The 20756-nt window shown below is 32.0% G+C and overlaps 1 protein-coding gene across 2 annotated transcripts in view; it reads right to left on the bottom strand.

The window, feature by feature from the left end:
- spn-E (tudor domain containing 9 protein spindle E) overlaps positions 1-20756 on the bottom strand; it is a 166414-nt gene that overhangs the window by 118109 nt on the left and 27549 nt on the right. For both annotated transcript variants that reach the window (XM_085814583.1, XM_085814585.1), the window contains exons 6-14: positions 16850-16972; positions 15834-15914; positions 11394-11549; positions 6570-6673; positions 2430-2488; positions 2095-2152; positions 1827-1911; positions 1684-1741; positions 1397-1501 (exon numbers count right to left, since the gene is read on the bottom strand). In XM_085814583.1, coding sequence (XP_085670709.1) covers positions 1397-1501; positions 1684-1741; positions 1827-1911; positions 2095-2152; positions 2430-2488; positions 6570-6673; positions 11394-11549; positions 15834-15914; positions 16850-16972 — 829 coding nt within the window. The remainder of the gene's footprint in view (positions 1-1396; positions 1502-1683; positions 1742-1826; positions 1912-2094; positions 2153-2429; positions 2489-6569; positions 6674-11393; positions 11550-15833; positions 15915-16849; positions 16973-20756) is intronic.

Here is a 20756-nt window from a genome sequence, read left to right as displayed (position 1 = left end):
CTGCTTTTATACTTTCAAACACTACTGGTTCATGTTTTTTCTTAAATAATGCTGTCATGTATGTTGTTTGTTAGATTATTATTTCATTTTAGATATGAATATGGGAAGTTTACTTAAGCACTATAACATAGTTTCTTTTTGGTATTTTGAAGATTAAATTAATTTAATGTACAGTACAAAATAATCACAATTTGAACTCAACTAAATTAGAATATACACTACAACAATGAGCACAGTGTCTTAGAATATGCACAACAACAATGTGTACAGTGTAAGATTTAATGTTGCCAACTGTGTCCAAAACAAAACATCGATAAAATTAATTTACAATAATCTGCATCTCATACTCAACATGCTATTATAAATTCTGTGACAAAATATAAAATGAAAAAACAAAAACATTTTAATTCATTAGATCACATGCTAAAATTTAAAATTAAAACATACACACATTATAAGTACAGAGATTGAGAAGCAAAATATTTAAATTGGCAACAGTGAGTGTAACAGTTATGAGGATATTTTAGTTGCTAATTCACCATTTTGCTTAAGGTTACACTATTTTTACTTCTTATACATTCAACACTTTTAAAATTGTACCAAATAACCAGGTCAAATTGATTATTGGCAGATACATGGGACATCATCATCAAACTGGGATAATCCTAATCAAAGCTGCATATCTTGTAAGCTTATTTTAGATTGATGTAGATTTTGAATAAAACTTTAGTTTTCATTTTTTATTCTCTGGAATTCCTAGAACAGGTGTTCTCAACATTTTTTGCTCTATGCACCCTTTTCACCAGTGCTAAATGACTATTCCCCCAATCCAGCACTTGAAAAATGCATATATATTTATTTAAATTTAAATAATTTCTTAATGTGCTTTATAAATTCAACAAGTGTAAAGAATGATAATAAATAATAAAACTTGAGTATAAATAGTTTTTTATATTCATAAAATAAAACTAATTACTTAACATGTAAATAAAAGGCTGACTGCATCCTCCCCCAAAACCAAAAAACTTCTCTAAGGGTTCCCACTGGTTGAGAACCCCTCAACTAAGGTTGTTTTTTTGTCTAAGCTTAAATTTTACATTGATATGCTTCTCTTCAAATTTCATTATAATTATGTTTTATTTAACGCACCTATAACAAACCAGATACTTTCGTACTATAAAAAATTAACTTTCAGAATTTTTTTTATTGCTATTCCATTTCAAAAGCAGAGAAATAGATAAAAATATAATATTTTGAAAAATATACAATGTTAGCATATAAAGAAATTTTACTTAAATACAATATCTGACCTTCAAATATTTAAACTTCTCTTCAGTATGTAATACAAAGCATGTTAATATATATTTTATAGTTTTGCAGAATAAGGAAAAATTACCTTTTCTCTGAATACAGTTAGATTTAGATGCCCATTCTAGTTGTAAGCAAGTATAATTTGTATATTGATCAGTAACCAAATTTTTAGTCAAGCAGAAGTCAATCACTGAAAAAGAAACCAACAGAAGTTTACGTAAAACAGAACCTACATAACAGAACATTACATTAAAAAAAAAAAGAATCAAACATACATTTTAAAAACTAGAAATCTACTAATATAATATTTTCAAGCATACTGGCTCATTTAGATTAAAATTAAATACTTCAATCTATAATATGAAAAGTTACCATATTTCACATCAGGTACAGTTATGGAACTTTCAGCAATATTGGTTGAGATGATCACCTGCGAACATTTATAGAAAAGAAAAATGTAACTCATTTACTTTATTAAAAAAAATAACAGTGCAGAAAAATTTTATGAAACTTACTTTTCTATGATCAGGAGGAGGATCTTTAAAAACTTTGCTTTGTTCTTCAACAGTAATTGAAGAATGGAGAGGTATGACCCAATATCTGCAAAAGCAAGAAATTAATATGCAGGAAATGAAGATATTTTAAAAAGACATATTTTTAGGACAGTTACAAAATACAATTCCAAGTAAATATATTTTTTCAGCTATTAAAACAAGTCAGTGATCTATATACTTTATAAATACTATAAAAACAGCCTTCCTCAGATTTATTCACAATACATACTTTTTATTAAAGTTAGGATTTTTCAATGTGTCACTTAAGGCTGCTATTTCATCATAACCTGCATAAAAGAAAATAGCAAATTCAAAGAATGAAAACTTTTCAGTTAAATTTTAAAACAAAGCAAAATACCTAAAACATAGTCAAGAAATAAGAGCAAGTAGAAAGTGAAGTAAAATGAATATTCAGTATTTTTAGACATAAATTAGTATAGGTAAGAGCTGAGGAAAAAATACATTTATGAATACACACTTCATGTCCAAGATGTTTTTATTAATGTCTAACCATTACTTCAAATATGTGAAACATATGCCGTATTTTAAATAATGAATATTTACCTGGAAGAAATATTAATACAGCTCCTCTAACTGGTGCATACTCTTGTTCATGGGAAGCACTATAAAAAGAAATGTTGACATATATTTATGATTAGTTTACTTAGACATTTAAACATAAAATAAAATCAAAGCATAAAATTTCAAAAAGGAAAAATTAATCAGATTTAAATTCATTACAATCTTACTCCATATCACATTTTTATTTTACACAGTTTCTAGCCTACTGCTTACTAAATCAAAGTTATTTTTATTTAACAAGAATGAAGCCAAGCAATAGTTTTATTTTGCTGATCCTCAATGAAGGAATAAAGGAAGGAAGAAAACTGAAGGAATAAGGAATTTTCCCCACACCCCAATCATAAGACAATTGGGCCCCAGAAACAGTGATGTATTATTCACTACAAGCACTATAACATAACTTTTGCTTTAAGCATTCTACAATAAGTTTTGCTCTAAAACTCTACATAACTTTTTCTCTACAATGACATACAACTCTAATATAACTTTTTCTCTGAAATGTATTTTTACCTATTTGATAAAAATGGATAAGAAGAAAAATAAAAGTGAGAAATTCTATATCTTAAGAAAATCAATATGTTTGCATTTTAGGCAAATAATTCAAATAATAAAAAGCGGTGAGGGGGAAAAAATTTGCTGCGTTCTTTTAGAATAAATGATGGCAACATCCATGGCTAAATGGTTAAGCCACTGAAGACTACTAGTTAAACCTGGATTTAAACAAAGGTGAACCCTTAAGCACACAGTCCGTGCACTCTGCTATATTCAAATAACCATAAAATAAACAAAACAATACTAAGAATTGTTTTAATATCAAAAAGAAAAGCTACTCACTTGATGATTATATGAAGAAAGGTCATTTTCAAGTGTAATATAACATACACTAAGTGTTACAAGTTAGTGTGAAAAAATGGGTATTATTAATATGAATTGAATTTTGTAATAATTTTAGCAAGTATAATACAATATCTAACATTTGGAATCGTCATCAGTGATTCCAGATTCTAGATTATCAGTTTAAATCTAGGATGAGGGCATACACAAATCAAATTAAAAACCTTGTGATGTGATGAGCAATTTATAGCATAAAAAAAAGCAAAATTTACCCCCCCCAAAAAAACTGTGTTAACATTTAGTATTTTGTCACACATTTCTTTCCATATACTTAAAGCAGAAAGAAAGCAATTTTGCTTCTGTGATAATACTTTAATTCATATAGAGTAAGTTACAAAGTCCACAGTTCAAGACCCTGTAACTACTGTGTCAAGAATTCTTACTAAATAATTCAGAGGAAATCTTTTTATTCGCAAGGACCTCTATGGCCCTTTCTTCACTATCACATACTTGCCAACCTATGACACTCAAAAATCAGGAGATTTTTTTAAGAAATCAGGAGATTTTTCACAATGTTAAAAAGACTTTTTAAATGATAAAAATATAAGTTTTAATAATGAATTAACTTTAAGTAGTAACTAATTCTTAAATGCAAGCAACACAAAAATACCTTACACATAAAAAAATTTTTATTACACGCATCGTTTAAGAAAAGAAAAAAAAAAAAAAAGACACTTTAATCAGTTTTCGTACAAATGTTATAAACAGTGGCATATTTTGCTTTCTTTAAGAAAGAAACTTCATCATTGCGTTCACAGCAATTGCCACGTAGGCCTGCTTTCGCTAATAAAAGTTTTTCTAATGTGCCATCTCTAATATTAGATCTAAATTTAGTCCTCGTTTTCGCAACAATACTGAGAATCCTCTCACACTCTGCATTACTATAGGAAACTGTCAAGATGGCCAACACAATTTTAGACAGTTCACTATATTTTAAAATTCCATCAGCACCTTTCAGTTTTGCAATTAAACTCCACTGGGTGTCAATCGTAGCTGATTTTATAACTTCATCCAAGTTTTCTAATTGTAAACTGCTGTTATGCAGCTGTTGGAACTGTTTCAATTTTCCTTCCTTTTAGAACTCCTTTCAAGATAATAATAAATATCAACAATGTGTTCATCCACATTTATTGGTAAAGAAGTTGTCCCTTTTTCAGCTGCTAAATTTAAGAGGTGACAGGTGCACCTCATAATCTGAAAATCTGAATTTTCCTTTCTTAAGATGCCTGCAACACCAGCCTTCCAAGCCTACCAATACAGGTGCATTGTCGGCACCAAGTGCTAAGCAATTATCCAGAGTGCCTGCAGTTTTCTTTTAAAGTTTCAATAATTAGCTGTGCTATATTAAAGCCTGTCAAATGTCCTTCTAAAGTGGGAACATAAAGTAAACTGCACTCAATTTCTGAAGACTCTGGATCAAAAAAGAAACAACAATTGGATACGGTTTTGAATCGGTATTATTGCTTCCATCATTAGAGAGGCAGACCGGAGCTGTTTTAATGCAATCAATAACTGAAGATTTATTTTTCAAACCCATTTCTTTAACAATTGCACCTTGAGTATTTCTTAACGATTTCACTATCGGGAAACATTTTTCTAAATAAAGCTGCAGCGTGATCCGATGCATTCAGTGGCAGGTTGTGCTCCAGTAAAAAGGCAGAGAACAGACATTCTGCATTAATAACTTTTTGGTCCTTTGTTTCCGAAGAAAAATTTAATTTTTCGTTTTTTTCAAAACAACTCATGTTATCCTTGTGTTTTTGTGTACGCACATGTTTGAGAACATCCGCTCTTCCAACATACAAAATCGAAAAATTGTAACGACAGGCGGTACACATCGCAAATTTATTACATTTCCTTGAGGAAATAATGGAAGGAAAGTCAACTGTGTACGATTTTTGAAACGTACACGAGTATTTCACCTTTCTCGCAGACGTAACAAAAGATGATAATTTCTAAAACTATTTCCCTAAGGCACGTGTACTCACACAACTCAGGACAAAATGAACGAAATAACTAAAAGAACGACCAAATAACAACTTGCTTTGTCCTCATTAGCTAATATATGCCAGCTGACACGCAGTGGAGCTCGAAGCCCATTGGAGAACTGGAGAACGACGTTTCTGGATACGTATAATGCTCTTACTCACAAAGCAGAAGCTATCTGATTCGCAAGGTTTTGTTTTAGATATAATGTAGAGAAAATTCAATTGCTTTCAGATGTCCAAAAGCACTTTTTTTTATTCATATAACAAAGTATTAAGCCAAGTTGCATAAAAATCGTGAGAAATTTTAAGAATAAGAAAATGTCGGGAGAAATATATTGTAAATCGGGTTGGCGGGAGAGTGGTCGAAAATCGGGAGAGTTGGCAACTCTGCTATCACTGATAATATTTTCTGGATTTAAAATTATACTACAGGTTTCAAAATCCATTAGGGGACTGACGATTAAGGCGCTAATATCACAATGGAAGATTTGCATTCCATCTTATTCATATAACTCAGTATTTCTTCCTATATTCAGTTTATCCATTAGAATCAATTTTAAAATGACTACTTTATATTTACAATTCACTATGCATAAATTTATTTGATTAAACAAAGGAAGGAGGCCATATTTGACAGTTTGTTGCATTCCTTGTTCCTGAATATCATAATATACTTTGGCTAACAGACAAGCATTTTTAGCATTTTATTTCACTTTCATTTAAGTAGTTAAAACAACCTATGAATATACAAAGAGATTTTTAAAAATAGATTAAAACTTTTTAAGGAAACCATCTAACAAACAAACATAGATTTAGTATTTCAAAGAACTTGATTAAACAACAGAACTGAACATCACTAAATACCCTTTCTGTAAAAGACTCACTCTCAAAGCCTAAAACTGCTTAAAAAGTGGATGGTTACCTTAGGAAGCTTTCACCACAATTGGATGAATTACAATATTTTATATGCTTTTTTTATATTAAATTAGCACTTCTTCATTTAATATAGCATGTTATAGAGATTAACCATGTTAAGTGATGAATTGCTGAAAAATATTCCAAATCGATTAAACAGAAATAACTTGAATGCCTACAATGTTTTTAGTGATTTTTAAGCATATTACAAGAATTAAACAAAATTGGATCTTTAGCCTAAAAAATTATATATATATATATGACATACACAACACAGCATAAAATGAAAACGATGATAAAGTGATAAAATTTAAAATATACATACTTCTGTTCAGCCTTTTCAATTTTATCAAAAACACACATCAGTTTTACAACAGCCTCATATAAGCATGGATCAAGCATAGGTTTACATATATCAAATTCAGGCATCTAAAATCAAAAGAAAATTTATGATGCAACTATAAAACTGGAAACTTATATGCAAGTAAAAGATGCATTTAGAAATACTAAGATTTAATAAAATTACTTAATAATTACATTAATTTTTAATGCAGAGAACATGACTGATATTAAAATTCCTGAAGCTTAATCAAATTACAAACATTATAAACTACTACTAATAATAATAAAGTAAAATTCCTTTAATCTGTACACTGATGATCGAGAGTAGTGTGGATTTATGAAATGTGCAGAATACAAATCATATTTTTCTCGGTATCATTTAGAATTTCCCTTTTCTAATTTTGATACAACATCTGGATTATTTGTGCGTGAATAACTGAAACAAAATCACGTATTCAGAAGCCTTTAATTCAAAAACATTACACATTTAAAAATAACTACAGTACCCATCTCTTATTAAACTCACTGGTTAATCAACTCAGCCGCTTATCACATTCACATTTTCATGAACCAAAACATATATACACTGATTGATAGAAAACCTGCTGCTTATTAAACTGATTTCTGTCCCTTATTAAACACAGACTGGCAAAAGACTGATTCTTCAGCACCTGAATATCCTACTTGTACCTATCAAAACTTTTAATAGTTCCCCCATTTGATATATTGTGGTTGGTAACTTTATCATTCAGGTACATAGTGCTTCAATAAAATGGGTTTGACCAAAATTTTTGTATCACCCCCCCCCAATTCCTATACCTATGAGAGAATGTTTTCAGTCATTGGACTTCAGAGTAGCAAAGTTCCCTTATCTTAAGATCAACAAACACATTTCTATAGAGGCATTATAAGGGGTTCCTTCTCGAATATCAGTTTATATGAAATAAGAGTGAAATGTTGCCACATTCAAAATCCACAAAGACATATTATGTTGACAGAGAGCTGTAACGCAGCTCATGAATTGCTTCTAAGCATTACTGTACATTAAGATCCTTTGAATGGAAAGAAGTGGTAACTCTAGACTGAAGATAAAGCAAGGAATGTATTAGTCATGCTTGTAGTAGCAGATCGACTAAACAGACAATTTTTCTGCTGATTTGAAATGCAAATTTTGAAATTTGAATAAATCACTGGAAAAAGCATTAGATTTGTTAAAAATTTTTTTATCTTTCAAGGAGGAAATCAAAGGATAATTTAGAAAATGTACAAAAGTTTTAAACGCTTTAAAAATGCATTATATACATAAAAGATATTTTTAAATGAATGGGCTAATTTCTGCAAAACCACCATTCCTTACAAATTTATTATATAAACATGCTAAAATATGTTACAATTACCTATTAGGTCAAAGAGGAAAATTTGCTACATTAACATTTTATATATGCAATTACCATTACTCAACATATGACAAAGCTATAATCAGTTCTGCAACACTGACTCAGTATCTAATACTAAGGTAAATAGGAACAGCAAATATGCAGATTTTCCCCATTAACATAATACAGTCAAAAGTCGTTAATTCGGACACCCATAATCCGGACCTCAAAGCTAAAATCTTTCTGTGAATGCGCATAGGCATTTACGCATGCGCGCAAGACCTTTACGACTGCGCATATGCGTCTGCGCAAGCTCAGAATCCGTTTTCGCATGCACATTTAATGTATAATGGACGGTATAAGCTAAAATTATCTAATTATCTATTTCAGTTAATGTTGCAGATTGCGTTTTTCCTTAATCTTCGAATTGGATCCAGCTTATTATTTTTTGCAGACTGTAAGAGCAATTTTATAAAAGTAAGCTTGAACTTTCGATTATGTCAAATAGAATTTCCGATGCTGGAGCTCCCAAAACGAAAGTATGCTTTGATGTCCATCAAACCAAAAGTAGAATTGCTACAAAAAAAATGGATAAAGGCATATCCTTCGTTTATCTAACCATTCCGAAATCTGTTTAACAATTTAAAGCTGCTTTGCGGGGGGGCAATGAACTGGAAGTTGATCTGTCAGCACTATCGTTATTTCAGGACAGATGTTTTTATTTTATTCGGCTTATAATTCCTTAGTAAATGTAGTATTTCGTCTCGATGTACTCCGTCTTTGATATGATTTAAACCAAATTCCTCATCGTTATAAATATCACGAATACAAATCAAATAGTTTTCTGGTTGCAATTTTCTAATTTTGGCTATGCGTAATTGTTGGAAAATATGACTTATTGTAACCTTTTACTGCATCATCTCTCCTCCTTGAAATGTTTACTAGGTTTAGTTATTATTTTAATGTAATATAGTAGTTACTTCTACTTCTTTTTTCTTACTGCCACTGTTTGTGTTGAGAACGGACTGTTTAAACCTAATTCAGAAGTCAAACAACAAAAATCAGCGTTATATTTACAAAATTTTCACAGGACTAGTTTCGATGGTTTTACCGAACCATCTTCAGCTGCAAAACCGCAATGCAGCTGAAGATGGTGGTTCGGTAAAACCATCGAAACTAGTCCTGTGAAAATTTTGTAAATATAACGCTGATTTTTGTTGTTTGACTTCTGAATTGGTATTTATTCGGCGTGTTATTGTGTCTTAATTGTTTAAACCTAATTAAGATGCAAAAACGAAATGTGATGTTACGTCGTCTGGAAAGCCTAATCGTGCCGATAGCTGATTGGTTGCCGTGAGATGACGTCATGCCTACTTCTGGTATAAGTATCTCGCGTCGCTCTGGCTCAGCTCTGCTAGTTCCTGCTTTCCTGGCACTTGGGTGTGCGGTTTCCAGCCCCTTTTGAAGGATGCATGCAGTCCGGTGAATAAGTTCCCTGGTTTCTGTCCACAAGATGGCTGTTCCTGAATAAGTTCCTTGGTTCCTGTTCACAAGATGGCTGTTCCTGAATAAGTTCCTTGGTTCCAGAGGCTACAGTGTGAGTGACTGCTGTGGGCAGCATCCATATTCTTCATGAAGGTGGCATTTAAAATAAGTTAGCGGCGATTCCTCATGTTCAACTAATGTAAGCGGAGTTAGGCCGGATTTAAGTGCTTTCAAGAACTTAACTTAAATTTTAGGTGCTGTCTTGACCATTGATCATGGACTTTTTAAATGTGTAGCCAATTTCATTTGAGACCACATAATTACTGATTAGGCCATTTTTTTGTATTGAATGCCAGTATTTTTGGAGACCAGGTAAAAATATTATTTGATGAATGATGGTTATATTATATTTTTCTTAAGACTCTGATATTGTTTAAATTTATTTTCTGTGTTTTTATTCTTTATTATATTGTTAATAAATTGGTTAAGTTTGAAACTTTTTTTTATTGCCTTCAATGTTTGCACAACATATTATCTCAGGGAGCTTTTATTGCTACTATTGCTAAAATGTTTAATTTTATAAACTTTAAACTTTGCTTTAGCATCAGTAATGTATGCTTTACGCATGCGCGCGTTGAAAGAAATGTTTAATAATGTAAACAAATAAATATTAAGCTTCTTTTTTTGTAAATTTTGATACCCTTTAGATCATAATTGCTCATTATTTTATAAATTATGGTTTCATATTTTTAATTTTATAATTTCTGCAGGCCATCTTACCAGATTTAAACTGATGATCTATAATCCGGAAAAATCGATAATCCGGAATCGCCGAAGTCTCGACGAGTCCGGATTAAAGACTTTTGACTGTATAAGATATAAGCCATTGGGCATGGAAATCTGGAAGGCCAAGAACATGACATATGGTGTGTTGTTTATGAGAGCAGCACTAAGGAATAATTTCATTCAAATACCATAATCTGAAAATGACAAAATAATTTCCCTTCTATTGGCTAGGTGATGTATGATAAGGTGATTTCACTAGACTGTGGCAATTAAGTTTATTTAACTAACAAATCATTCTTCAATTTGCATCTTTACTCTACCTTCTCAGCCAACTCAGCCTTTCATCCTTTGGGTCGATAAAATGAGTACCAAGTTCGCTTGGGGACTAAACACTGGGAATCCTGCGACAAGCTGACCACTTGTTCAGGGCTTATGCTTAAGCAACCGGGAGCCCACGGTCAAGAAAGCAGATTTTGGGGCACTGCAGGCTTTGGCCCATTAGGGCTGTTACGCCACTGGTGTATAAAAGGTTCTAATCAGAACCACAGAAGATGGTCTAAGTAACTGTGTCTAAGTGTCTCCATGCATGAAAGGCAGTGCTTGATAGATGGAATTCACTGTTGGTGAATGTCTAGTGGGAAAGCTAGCTTATGTGAACAGACATCTAAATAATAACCTGAAGTCAAAACTTTAAACATGTTAATATATGATAGGAATTTGTGTTTTTTTTCCTAATTTAAACAGCATTGGGAATTACATGACGTTAAAATTTTATCTTGCAACTAATGACCTAGTCAAGTAGACTGTTACCTGTAATATAATTTTATGTTAAGAACTCAAACAGAGACATATTAAACTTAATAATTTGATTTTATTTGGTGTTCTTGTCTGCATGAACTTTGGCATTTTAATCTCTTCAGAAAAACTTATATAGAGGACTTACTGACACCTAATCAAATTCACGTAGCTAACCATAAGGTAACAACCAAAAACTTTCAAATCTAATGCAGGCGTCATAAAGTTATGTTTCTATTATATAAAATGACAAATGAAACAGATATTTTTATACTTTCAAATATAACAACATAAAATAACAATTATAAAATAGATGCAAATTATATAACGCATCTCAATGAATGATGGAAATAATTAGCACATACCCTTTTGATAAGAGTTTGCAGCTCTGGCAAGTAATGTTCAGTAACTTCTTTTGATTTACCATATACTTCTATTACTGGAGCAGGGTCTCCTTTAGATGAAAGAGTAAAATACTTTGCAAATGAAGATGAATCAAATGTGGCTGACATTAAAATAACCTGAAATGACAACAGTTATAAAAAGCATGAAATAGAAAAGAATTTTTTTAGGTAAAATGTGTAATCAATAGCAGTAAATAACATATTTTCAACAAAAATTCTTGTAGGCATAAATCACATTTTTAAAATGTCATTTAATGAGCTAAGGTTGAATTCAATATAATTTTAAAATTTGTAAAACTGTGAATATAAAAATATAAAATGTTTGGCCATGAATCAAATTATCTCAATTTGAGAAGCTTCATAAGGCTAGTCAATTATATATCAAATATGCATATAATATGAAACTATATAAAATGCTAACTTAGTTTGGGATGCTTATTAATTTTTTTTAATTAAATACCTCATGTATGCATATTTTCTCATCTATAGAAATAGAGTTATGCACAATAAATCATAAGTAGCATAGTTCCATATTCACTGATTCGATATTTGTCATCTGGTTCCTGAGAAGATCCACATCCAACAACAATGCATAATTCGTATAACTCAAGTATATCCAATACTAGCCCCCCATGCATCTTCATACTTGTTTCAGATTAATATAGCTTAATCCGAAAAATTCAAAATGGTCATGAAAGAAACTTATATCCTTAGATTACAAGACAGAGGCCTGCCTACATGAGAAAGCATACATCCAAATAAATATTTTCCAACATCTGCAGCAATTTGTTTAAATGGAGAAACATATCACCAGTGCAGGCACGTCTTTGGCACCTGTGCCAAGTGTTATGATCACTGAACATAACAGGATATAAAGTTGTTGGTGACTTCATCAATGACAGCCAATGAATTTCGTATGAAAATCACATGTTTGAAGAGCAATGGTGGCTTCTGAACCAGCATTTTACTTACTAAATAACATATGGAGAGACTTGTAAACAAATTTTGTTCTTATTTCAATAAACATAATTTATTACGTAAAACTTATTTTGGTTCATGATTTCCAATGCATTTCTTTATAAATGATGCATTCCATGTAGCTATACGTGATTTGCTATTGTAAGCTGCTGAGCGATGTATTTTTGTTGCCTCATTTATATGCATTAATTACACAAAAAGATTTCTGCTTAAGATTACTACATTCCTCCTTTCTGCAATGTCTGACAAACAATCCTGCTTATATCTGATCATATTTATAATTTCTACTGTTATTGATTTTCCAACTTTTAATTTAGTTCTAACAAGCTCAGTCGCTTGGTGCAGTCGCCAAAGTGTTATATTTTGCTTGGACCATTAGTGAGGTTATGACTTAGAAACCAGTTAAGTTATTTTCTGATTTTTCCCAGAATTCTGTCAATACAAAAATTATTATATTATTGCATACAATATATAATAATCCATCATTTTTATATTATTGTACATAAAATATAATTATTGCTTCTTGAGGAAGAGTATGAAAATCCATAATCTACTTCAATGACTTGAAATTGGCTATCAATGCCTTTTGCAATTAATTTTCCATTTGCAAACCCTTGCTGGAAAGACATTAGGAGAATCATTACTAAGATCACTATTTCTACTAATCTTGTCTCCAACACAACCCACAGGGCATCCTTGCTGCCTTATGTGATGAACTCCGAAAAGTTGTGACAGTGGTTGACAAAATTATGAATCTCACAGAGCACCTACCCACTCCTTGAGCAGAAAACTGCAGAGCTGGTCAAGCAAGTAAATGAACTCTCACTCACCATCAAAAACACATGTGAATGCTTCTGAGAACATAAAGAAATTTCTTCTCTTAAACAACAGAAGGCATAGTAAATTTAACAGGTGCTATCAACAGTATAAAGAGCTGAGCAGAATTACTTGCTTCTATCATGCTAACTTAAGTTCCAAAGCACAAAAATTCATTTTTCCCTATAATTTCCAGCAGTCAGAAAACTTGATCAGTGACTGCCCGATGGCCAACATTGCAATCGTCATATTAATTGAATTCTGGCCAACTCATATTCAAAAATGACATTTTTAATTGATACTAATGCTGACTTATCAGTCATTCCCGAGAACTACTGTCAGCACGCAAATAATCCTGTTGCATTATTTATCTTTGCTACCAGTGGTACAAAACTTTTGATCATCAATTTAAAATTATGTTGCTCATTTATCTGGCCTTTTGTCATTACAGATGTTAATCAGCTCATCATGGATGTCATAGATGTTGACCTTTTTCAAAAACAGCTATTTGACCAGACAAACAAAATTATATTCTGGTGGCAGACTACCAAATGATAATCTGCTCAATACCAACATTCTTATTTTGGTTGGTAACTCAAAATTTGACAATATTCTTGCTGATTACCTTTAAATTGACAAACTTGTTTGAAAATTTTCGATAAGAAACAAACCTCAACAATTTTCCACCACACTGAAACTAAAGGGCCTCCTATTTTCTCAAAACCTAGATGATTACTTAAAACCACATGTAAAAAGTTTAAATTTCTGAAGTCAAAAGGTATTATTCATCCTTCAAAAAGCCAGTGGACAAGACTCCTGTATATGGTTTGAAAGGCAAATGGTGATTGGTGGCCTTGTTGTAATTATTGCCATTTAAATACCGCAACGATTCCCGATTGTTACCTGCTACCTCACACTGAAATGTTCTCGCTTAGTTGTAGGTACTTCATTTCAATAACAATATGCCTACCCAACAAATTTAATATGAATTACTGGTAAATATTATGGATGCAGAAACAACAAAAGGACAAATTTAATAAAATATTCAATGATTAATCCTTGAACAAAATTATTGCATGTAATTATTTTCTTTAATGATCTTATTATATTCGGTCTACTGGAAAGTTATGTCCGTTTTATGACAACAATTTTTGACACGTAAGCACATGTTTATTTGCCGTGTGTTCAGCTCTCTATTTTTATCGCTTAATGTATACATACTAAAGTAGCAAGTTAACTAAAACAAAGTTGATTTACGTTAGTCTTAGTGTGAAGTGATAGTGTACCCATGGCCACTGATACAGTTCATTTATGCCACTGTATTTTATACGAATTTCAACAAGGAAGAAATGCTACAGAAGCATGTAGAAATTTATTGAAAGTGTTTGGTGAAGGTACAGTTTCTGATAAAGCATGCAGAAGATGGTTCGAAAAATTTGAAACAGATGATTTCAAACTTTCTGATAAGCCACGTTCTGGGCAATCATCTTTGATCGGCAACGGTGTTGTTATGACCATGTTGGAGCAAGATCCTTTTGTGACAACATCAGAGATCACAGAAAGGCTTAATTCAGCTCAGCAAACCATTTCGAAACATAGTCGGAAGATAGGATTGGTGTGGAAATATTCAAGATTGTTGCCACATGAATTAAGTCAGAAGAATTTGGATGATCGAATCGTCATATGCACATCTCTGCTTGCTCTGAACTAAATGAAGCCCTTCTTGAACCAGATGATAACCTATGGAAACGCTGTAAGGGAAAGGGCATATTGTGAACCCAGAAAACTTAGCCCTCCCACCTGTAAACCAAATTTGACCCTGAATAAGGAGAATGTTGTATATATGGTGGGGCATTCGAGGACCAGTACATTATGAGCTTTTAAAACCGAACAAAAAGCTCAGTTCAGAGAAGTACTGTCAGCAATTAGACAATTTAAAGACAATAGTACAAGACAGGAGGCCGGCATCATACTGCATCATGATCATGCCAAGCCCCATGCTGCTTTGGGGACTTGTCAAAAAATTTCAGAAATAGGCTGGGAAATTCTGTCATATACACCATATTCCCCGGACTTAGCACCCTCTGACTATCACTTGTTTTTGTCCTTACAATTTTTTTTTAAGGGCAAAAAATTCAAAAATGAAGTAGATATCAAACAAGCACCAGCTCAATTTTTCGCATCAAAAGTGACATCCTTTTTTAAAATTGGGATATACAAATTGCCCTCACTCTGGCAAGAAGTCATTAATAATAATGGCAATTATATTATTTTAATAAAGTTCATTGACGGTAAGAAAAATTTGTATTTTGTTTTATTCCAAAAACGAACAGAACTTTCCGGTAGACCGTATATTTCAAGGTTAGAAAACTGTTACAAACAAAATTGAACTAAAAAAATTAACAGGAAACAAATACTGGGTGTTTTAAAATAATCATTATACACACAGTTTGTAGCATGTAACTCAAAATTACAAAATACATCAATTCGTAAACTTTTCCAACTACTTTTATTTTTTTCTCACCTACTTCATTATAAAAACTTACATGTTTAAAAAAAGAAAAGAAAGAAAAAGACAAAGAAGAAAAAGAGTACACAATATATTACCTTAACTCTCTGTGAGTTTGTTTTCAAAAACTTTTTTACTAACAGAAGTGCAAAGTCAACATCCTTATCTCTCTCATGGACCTATATTAGTGAGAAATAAATTAGACACTAAACTACAACACTATAGAAAATAAAGAACACATTTAATTTTAGTTTAATTTCATTTAAAAAGTTACAGAATAGTTGACATTTCCAAATATTATTTGTTCTGTAAATGATTTAGAGATTTAATTTTTATAAATGCAAAAATTCTGATCAGCTGCACTCCCACAAAATGTCACCAATTCATTGGTGATATTTTGTGGACTGGAGAAAAATCTGGAAACTGTGAACTGGGGGGGGGGGAAACTTTTTTGTCTACTTTTAACAGCTCACAGGTACTGTTCTGTCCATAAATAATAATAAATTATAAAAAACTGCAAGAAAAAAGGATCTAACTGATATCTGCACATTTATAGCTGGTGAATACTGCTCAACAAAAAAATGACAATTAAATGTAGGCATATAAATCTAATCAAACATGTGTGCAGTACATATATGCATGAATTGGTTATTAAAGGTATGCTAAAAAATATGCCCAAAATACAGCAATTTTACCACTTGAAAATGGAGGTGCTAATAATTAGAAAGAACTAAGCAAAGATCAGATTTAACTGCACTTAATTTGTTTTAGAACAACAGCTTAGTTATAACTGTTTACGCACACTTTTCCCAATAAAAGAGACAATCTGTTTTAGTTATTTTTCTGTGAGTTAAGCCTCACTTCTGTGCTTTGATAAAAAGTAATCAGGGGAATTTCTTTTAATGATGTTTAGAAAAACATGCGACAATTTTACTGTTATTAAAACTAATTGATATTTTGTACAAATGCAAAATATATCACAAAATGCAAAATACTTTAATATATCACTGCAAATGTTTTGAATCTTTCTGAAAATTATTTGTCATTGACAGTTCCACATTAATTTAAAAAACTTAAACCAAATATAAAGTTCTGAAACACACAACAATATTACCTCATCAATAATGACATGAGTGTACATATCCATTCGTCTTGCATTTACTAATTTTTCCAATAAAATTCCTGTTGTGACATACGTCAACCGTGTATCTGCAGAAGTCTGAGCATCCATAGCAACCTAAAGCAAAAATCCAAATTAATTTTTAACATATTAAATTATAAATATACGTGTACACTACTTGATATATCTATATATATATACATATATATAATTGGTAGACTTAATGGGGTTTGTGAAAAAGTTAAGGGTTTTTTGGAGCGAGGGTAAAGAAAAAAAAAAAAAGTTAAACACCTTCATTGATAGAGGGCACTGTATGAGATCGAACCACACATTTCAAGAAAAACTATACTTATTTCGAAGCAGGTAAATGTTTACAAGCATATCACTCTTATTCTATGTGTCTGCCATCACCACAAATTTAGTTTGCAAGCGAGTTACTACACCTTTAACTACAGCATGTAGCATATACGAATGGATGCGAGAGATTTTGTGACAAATGGCATCTTTTAACTGCACCGAAGAAGATGGGCTACTACAGTATACTCTGGATTTGACACAACCTCTAAGCCAAAAATCAAGTGGTGATAAGTTCAGCAAGCAAGGGACCAGTCATTTTTTACAGTGACAGCTAATTAATGTTATTTGGTGAAAGTTCTTCTTTAAAACATATTCATTTGGGTTGTGATATGAAGAGGTGCTCCACCTTGCATGAATGTCACTGTGTCAAGAACATTAGTGCTGTATCACTTTCTTCAGCAGCTGCAAATAGCATATTCCAAAAATTAAGCAGGTCTTCCAGCCAGCTTTTGCATAGCACTCTTCAAAGAAAAAAAGGCCAAAAATAATGGATGCAGTGACACTACATCTCTTAGTTAAATGAGATGAATGTAGAGGCTCCTCAGTGGTAAGCATATGGGTTCTTGTTTCAGGGTTCATAGCCACATTTTAATTTTAAAAAAATAAGCACCTATAAGCCCTTTTCAAGCACATTTTAAGAAAAAAAAAATAAGCACCTGTCTAATTACATTATTCACAACTGCATAACCTTAAACATTAGACTTGTAATTTAAAATATGATAAATGCAGTATTTATTAAGAGAGAATAATCATTACTTCAACCATGAAAAATAATTACTTTTTATTTATTTATTTATTTTTTAATTTTAAATAGCAGTTCAATTTACAGAATTAGTTTACAATGAGAGAAAAAAAAAAACTATGCAGAACTAAACTATATTACAAGATTTAATGATGAAATTTCAGTTCAAAATAGAGAAAATAAATAATAATAAGGCATATTTATTGTATTCACTTAAAACCTGATAATAAATACAATTTATTTTTCCACTCATATTGATATTTAAATAATTTAAATCTAAATTCTAAACATTTTCTAAATTTTCATTGTATATCAGTTTTCCCTTAACCGATATTGCAAGCAAAGTAATTTAAGTAAAAAAGAGGAACATTTCTGAAATCAGAAGACAGAAATTTGCTTCATGTAGTCATCCTTTAACAGTGATGTAGCGAGGGGGGGCAAGGGGGTGTATGATGCCCCGGGCGCTGCTCGCAGAGGGGCGCCAAATGGTCTGTAAACAAGATTTTCATCATATGACTGGGTTTTTTTGGGAGGGGGGCGCTAAAAAGGTATTTTGCCCCGGGCGCCAGTTAAGCTCGCTATGCCACTGAAGCTTAACTAACCCACATACTTAGAAATTGGCGAATATTCGGACAGTCGAGCGTAACTTGAAAAAGAGGAGCAAGGGGGGGTAGACTGTAGGCGTTCTTTAGATTTTCCTGCTAAATAAATGCTTTTGACATTTTGGTATGTGCATCATATAAAAAAAAAAACAACGGAACTGAAAAATATTTTGCTTAGCAAGCACAGTAAAACTCTTTTAAGTGTTCATAAGCAAATCTCAGACTGAACATCAAAAATAATTATCTCTGCAAAATATTCCAAATGTTATTGCACAATACGAGCACAGTAATTCTTCCCTACGTGATATTACGCAGTCGAAATCAACAGCAGCCGGTATTGGGAGAATAAAGAACTAATAAAAGAGACTTACAAATCTGGGGTGTTTTTCATTCTAATTTTCAACAGACTGCGTTGAATTTCCGGAATAGAATCATTCTTCGCTTGGGTTGGTAGACAGCAGAACTTTTGTCCTATTCAATCCAGATTGGAAAGTGACAAAAAAAAAAGTCCATTGCTTGTTTTGCAGCAAACTGTAACAGTTTCAATAACCGAGATTTTGCGGAGAAAGGGGAGAACCTCCCAACCTTCAGACTGTATAATGCATTAGCCAAAAAAAATTAAATTAATTTGACTATTCGATCACTTTTCCTTTATGTAAGCCATTCCGAATATAATTCTTCAGAAAGCTAATCTGTGTTAAAACACAACCATTTTGGGAAGTTTACTATACTTCAGCAGTTACTGCAACTATGTTATTATAAACATTCATACATATGCCATAATATAAGCAAACGGTCATAATAAACATGAATATGAACTGACCAAGCGGAACAAGAATGCAAATTATTAAGATTTTGATAGAAATTCAAACATGTGTAGTATTTGGGTGGAAGGAAAAGAATGCCGAATGTAAAGGAATTTTCTACAGCTTTTGCAATTCTTTGCCCAATAGAACGACGGGCACCTGTCTGTACTCTCCGCGCACACCAAAGGTTATGTTAATGCAGAGGAAGGGGGAAAAGCTATTTCCGAGAGTATGATTCACCATCTGACATTCCATTATTAGGATGAAAAGTTGTTTATTTAGTTTCGGCTTTGGTACGGGGGAAAATTGCACGTTCATTTAAAAAAAAAAAAAAAAAGCACTAAAAACAAAAACATAAGGGCTTTAAAAGAAAAAGTAAGCACCTATAAAAGCCTTTATATTTTATTTTTAAATATAAGGACTTATAAGCACTTATAAGGACAGCTACGAACCCTGTGTTTGCTCACATTCTACAGTTATAGATGTTGACTGTTCCATGCAATGAAAAATAAGCCTAATCAGTCCACAAGATTTTGAGAAGCCATTTGTAGATCATCAATGATATTCGACAAAGCTCAATTCGTTCATATCACCACTTAGCTCTCTCATTTGATTAGAGCTGGTAGACTGATTGCAACTTGGCTGGCAGACTGATTACAATTTAAAAACACTGTGAAAGATGCGGAATACCAGTGTCTTTGGTATATCAGTTTTCCATGCCACTTCTTACATTACACTCTTACATTACACTTAACATTACTTTTTACATTACACTCACTGACTGGTCCCTTGGAGTCTCAATCTGTGAAGCAATAGCTGAAGTACACACCTCTGATAGACCTGGTGCACAACTAAGAAGGCGATGACAGAAACTTCCATTTCTTCGAAGCATCGTTCCAGGCAAGTCAGTCCGGCAATAGAGATTGGGCCTGTCCCTTTTATTTCCATCGCTTCTGTGTCTGAAACTTTCATAGAGCTTCGGTCGGCTATTCTTGGCTGAGGTAAAACAACTTCCCTAATAACACTTTATCTACTAGTGTCAGCATCATAATTAAAACTTTATGTATGAGCAAGTAGGAAGAAAAATCAGAAATGAGCTGTTAATTGCTAAATCTGAAATTTATAGAACTCTATAATTTACATATTTCTTATTAGTGCATCTGTGTGGTGTCCTCTATTGACAAAAATTTTAACTATTTTTTTTTTCTTTACCTCCAAAAAATCCCCCAAATTTTAACTGGTCCAGCAATTTTTTTTTTCAGATTATCCTCACCATTTTTTAAATGCTCTATTCATGTCTTTGGTCTTGCCCCTGAAAAATTATGAAGTTTGAACAATGATACTCTTGACAGTCACACTTTGATTACAGTCGGTCAAAGTATGGCCGTAAGCTA

The sequence above is a fragment of the Stegodyphus dumicola genome, chromosome 4 (assembly GCF_044657685.1).
Source record: "Stegodyphus dumicola isolate Sdum_Otavi_A_Nest chromosome 4, ASM4465768v1".
In the NCBI taxonomy this organism is placed as follows: Eukaryota; Metazoa; Arthropoda; class Arachnida; order Araneae; family Eresidae; genus Stegodyphus; species Stegodyphus dumicola.
The sequence above is the reverse complement of the archived record's forward strand: the minus strand, read 5'-3'. Positions and strand labels throughout refer to the sequence as shown.